At 53.7% G+C, this 5,048-nt stretch overlaps 1 protein-coding gene across 2 annotated transcripts; it reads left to right on the forward strand.

Moving 5' to 3' along the window:
- The first annotated feature begins 706 nt into the window (after positions 1-706).
- NDUFB1 (NADH:ubiquinone oxidoreductase subunit B1) lies at positions 707-3,861 on the forward strand. Of its 2 annotated transcripts, none has more exons than XM_061573849.1 (3): positions 707-850; positions 3,137-3,278; positions 3,674-3,861. In XM_061573849.1, exons 2-3 carry the CDS (start codon positions 3,142-3,144, stop codon positions 3,708-3,710), a joined length of 174 nt encoding a protein of 57 aa, XP_061429833.1. In that variant the 5' UTR covers positions 707-850; positions 3,137-3,141; the 3' UTR covers positions 3,711-3,861. The 2 variants fall into 2 exon arrangements, with proteins under 2 accessions (XP_061429833.1, XP_061429834.1); XM_061573850.1 differs by having other exon boundaries at positions 796-934.
- Positions 3,862-5,048: the final 1,187 nt, after the last annotated feature.

Below are 5,048 nucleotides of genomic sequence, written 5' to 3' on the forward strand. Positions count from 1 at the left end.
ATCATAGGGGCCGTCCATAAATGACGTCGCGCACCTGGGGGGGGGGGGGGGGTCAGACATTAGTGACGATGTGTGACGACGAGGGGGGGGGGGGGTAGAAATGTGACGTCACATCAAAATGCGCAACTTTAAATAAATATAGACAACGCGTTCTACTTAATTAAATAGACTTTTTAATACATGTTTTCTCCTACAACATCAGAGTGCAGCGCCACATTAAATACGCACTACGATGACAATAGTTTAAAGCGATTTGAAGCATGTTTTCTATTTTTTTTTGGGGGGGGGGGGCAGAGCTTTGAGACATCATATTTGAGGGGGGGTCTCTCAAAAATCGCCTAAAATCGCGTGACGTCATTTATGGACGGTCCCATACATGCGTAAAAAAAGTTTACAACTCTCCGTCAATCCTAGATTTGAAGCCACTGTTGGATGGTGGCCTCCATATTTAATCAGCGGTTATTTGACCATACTTCACCCCCCCCCCCAGGTCAGTGCGCTTTGAAGAGGGAGGTGGCTAATTCACACACCACCCCGCCACTGGTGTGCCACCGCTCCTTGTACCGCAATAACGCATTGGACGGGCGAGACCAACGGGGACGGGGGAGACCAAACGGGGATGGGCGAGACCAACTCGACGGGGGAGACCAACTAGACGGACGAGACCAACTAAACGGGGGAGACCAACTAAACGGACGAGACCAACTAGACGGGGGAGACCAGACGGGGACGGGCGAGACCAACTGGCACGTGATGTGGGGGGGGGGGTTGGCGATTGATAGAGACGAAGGTCGCAGCTTGTGTGAGGCGCACGCGAGCAGGACGTAGCACAAGGAGAGAGGGATACCCGGTGAGCGGCGGCGAGGAGATGAGAGGAGGGCTCCTGAGGGAGGGCGAGAGAGTCGGGGACATTCCACATTCGTATGGCGGGCGGGTGAGGAGGGGTGAGCGGTGAGCGCGGCTGCGATTTGGGAAGGAGGCTCACTGACACCTCCTCCTGGCCCACGTTCGTCTGCGGTTCGCGACGTGGGGGTCACGGGGGAGCTAGCGGGGGGCACGGGGGAGCTGGCGGGGGGCACGGGGACCCGGGGTGGCTCAGGGGACGCTGCTGTGGCCGCAGCAGAGGCGATGGCGAGCGGAGCTCGGGGAACGCAAAGCCGGAGAGGCCCTGCCTGAGGCACTAGGCGAGACGCAGGCTCTCCGGCCTAGGGCTTGACCTTTGCCGCAGAGAGCGAGTCCGTGTGGCGTGTGTGTGGTGTGTGTGGTGTGCCTGTGTGGTGTGTGTGGTGTACGTGGTCTGTGTGTGTGGCCTGTGTGGTGTGTGTGGGGTGCCTGTGTGGTGTGTGTGGTGTACGTGGTCTGTGTGTGTGGTGTGTGTGGTGTGTGTGGGTGTGTGGTGTGTGTGTGGTGTGCCTGTGTGGTGTACGTGGTCTGTGTGTGTGGCCTGTGTGGTGTGTGTGTGGGGTGCCTGTGTGGTGTGTGTGGTGTACGTGGTCTGTGTGTGTGGTTTGTTTGGTGTGTGTGGTGTGTGTGGTGTGTGTGTGGTGCTGCCTGTGTGGTGTACGTGGTCTGTGTGTGTGTGGCCTGTGTGGTGTGTGTGTGGGGGTGCCTGTGTGGTGTGTGTGGTGTACGTGGTCTGTGTGTGTGGTGTGTGTGTGTGTGTGGTGTGTGTGTGGTGTGCCTGTGTGGTGTGTGTGGTGTACGTGGTCTGTGTGTGTGGTGTGTGTGTGCGTGGGGCGCGTGGTGTGTGTGGTGTGTGGTGTGCTTGGTGTGGTGTGCGTGGTGTACGTGGTGTGTGTGTGTGTGGTGTGTTGTGGTTTGGTGTGTGTGTGGTGTGCGTGGTGTGTGTGGCGTGTGCGTGGTGTGTGTGGTGTGCCTGTAATGGTGTGCCGTCTGTGCGTGTTGCGTGTGTGGCGTGCGTGGTGTGTGTATGTGGTGCGTGTGTGTGTGGTGTGCCTGTGTATCGTGGGGCGCCGTGTAGCAGTGACTATCCGAGTTCGATTCCTGTTCACGGCCAGTGGCGAATTTCGCAACCGGTCCTGGGTCTCCCTTACGCCGACTCAGCCTTAAATGAGTACCTGGGGCGATGTGTAACTATCGCCACAAGGGATACGTGTGCTGTGCCGTCCTTCATAGGTGCTCTTTGCCCAAACACTGGAGTCTGTTACGGCTAATCTGGAGATCGGCTGTTGTGTACGTGTGGTCTGTGCATGTTGTGTGCGTGTTGTGTGCGTACTGTGTATGTATGTTCTCCATGTTATGTGTCTATATATGTTGTGTGTGTGTTTGTTGTCTATGTTCGGCGTGTCGTTTTCATGTGTTGCCTATGTTGTGTGCTGTGTGTCGTCGTGTGCTGTCTATGTTGTGTCTATGATGTGTCTTTCCTTTGCACTCTGTATTATACGTACGTTTGTGTTGTCTGTCATCTTTGTTGTGTGTCTAGATGTTGTCTGTATGTATATCTTCGGGTGTGCAGTGGAGTCCTTTGAAGGAACAGGCTGGGCCTGTCCACGATCCATCCTGGGTTTAACCAGAATGGATTGTGTGAGGAGCTCATAGATCTTTGAAAGATCTGGAAAGAGACCCATCATCAGTGAGCTCCTCATGCAAACGAAGCTTGCGATGGCTGGGTCATGTAGCCTGCGTGCCCAGCCACCTCATGCCCATGCAGCTTCTGTTTGGCCGGATAGAGGGAGCTAAATCGGCACGGATTGGACAAGAGCTGATGCGGTGCAGGAGGATGTGGAGCTGATTGAATTTGACGATGACCGGTACCAGTGGTATCTAAGATCAGCCTCTGCGGAGGAGGCTTGTAAAAAGGCAGTCGGAGGCAGTTGCCCCTCCCAACAACGAACGGCAGAGGAGCGACGCTCACAACAACCAGCGGAGGAGTGCCGGGCAGCTAAAACGCGTCAAGTTGGCACAGTGGGGAGTAGAGACGGTGCATGTCTCAGTCAACTCGTAACACCAAAGTCTGTCTCATGACCTTCTGCCAGCGAGCCTGAGATACTTCACTTGGCCTTATGGTGTACCTAGCCTGGCACAAGCACCGCGATGACGTCACGGTTGGCTACGTACGGTTTGCGACAGAAGTTCAACATACGTACTCAGTGGCGAATGGTGGTTGTGTGTGCAGCGGAAATGCGCGCTCTGCAGCTCGTACGTGAGACCTGGCCGCTGATGTTGGTGCCCCTGGGCTTCGTGATCGGATGGCGCCTCGACCGACACTTTGACTCCACCATGGTGGACTACCGCAACAAGAGCAAGTTGTTCGCGAGGTGGAGCACACGCAGCCGGCACCGGGTCACTCGCCGTGACAGCGCAGCACACAGCTTCTCGATCACACACTGTAATGTACAATACAGGCTCACTCACTGTCACCACTCGGCACTGCGAACTGTGAGGACAGGGTCACCCACCACTCGGCACTGCACCCTGAGGGACGGGGTCACTCACCACTCACCACTCGGCACTGCGCCCTGAGGGACGGGTCACTCACCACTCACCACTCGGCACTGCACCCTGAGGGACGGGGTCACTCACCACTCACCACTCGGCACTGCGCCCTGAGGGACGGGTCACTCACCACTCACCACTGCACACACTGAGGGACCGGGTCACTCACTACTCACCACTCGGCACTGTCTTGTGTATGTGCGTTCCTGCCTTCCAGGGAACTCAAACCCGGGGAGACGGAGACCTGGAAGTGAGGGGGGCTGGCTCCCCGTGACGCCCCCCCCCCCCCTGTCCCCAACCTTCGCCTGGAAGCCCTCACACGAGATGTCAGCCCACCGTGTGAACTTTGAATTGTCCCGTTTGGCCCTCTTACGCGAGTCGGGTCTTAATAAACGGCCTGGCTGATCCTGTCTGTTGCCCCGAGCTGGTACCTGGTAGGAGGGAGGCTGGGTGGGTTGACAGTGCGCAATATGATGATTCACAGTGATTCACAGTGATTCACCTCGCAATATGATGAGTCACAGTGATTCACAGTGATTCACCTTGCAATATGATGATTCACAGTGATTCACAGTGATTCACCTCGCAATATGATGATTCACAGTGATTCACCTCGCAATATCATGATTCACAGTGATTCACCTCGCAATATGATGATTCACAGTGATTCACAGTGCTTCACAGTGCAATATGATGATTCACAGTGATTCACCTCGCAATATGATGATTCACAGTGATTCACAGTGATTCACAGTGCAATATGATGATTCACAGTGATTCACAGTGATTCACCTCGCAATATGATTCACAGTGATTCACCTCGCAATATGATGATTCACAGTGATTCACAGCGCAATATGATGATTCACAGTGATTCACAGTCATTCACAGTGCAATATGATGATTCACAGTGATTCACCTCGCAATATGATGATCACAGTGATTCACAGCGCAATATGATTCACAGTGATTCACAGCGCAATTTGATGATTCACAGTGATTCACAGCGCAATATGATTTAGTGATTCACAGTGCAATATGATGATTCACAGTGCAATATGATGATTCACAGTGATTCACAGTGATTCACAGTGCAATATGATGATTCACAGTGATTCACAACGCAATATGATGATTCACAGTGATTCACAGCGCAATATGATTCACAGTGATTCACAGTGCAATATGATGATTCACAGTGATTCACAGTGATTCACAGTGCAATATGATGATTCACAGTGCAATATGATGATTCACAGTGATTCACAGTGCAATATGATGATTCACAGTGATTCACAGCGCAATATGATTCACAGTGATTCACAGTGCAATATGGTGATTCACAGTGATTCACAGTGCAATATGATGATTCACAGTGCAATATGATGATTCACAGTGATTCACAGTGCGCAATATGATGATTCGCCTGCGCCCCAATAATATTTGTCGGATTTTGTGGTTCCGCGACTCAATTTGTAAATGCTCCTGCACGTTGCTCCACGAGGGGGCGCTGAGAGGTGCGGAGACACCGCCAAGGCCCACGGCCACGCGGAGACGCCGTGCGCACGCGGAGTCGAGCGCGTGCCGAGCCA

This window comes from Lethenteron reissneri, chromosome 53 (assembly GCF_015708825.2).
Source record: "Lethenteron reissneri isolate LAM-NWPU_2019-01 chromosome 53, ASM1570882v1, whole genome shotgun sequence".
Lineage (NCBI taxonomy): Eukaryota > Metazoa > Chordata > Hyperoartia > Petromyzontiformes > Petromyzontidae > Lethenteron > Lethenteron reissneri.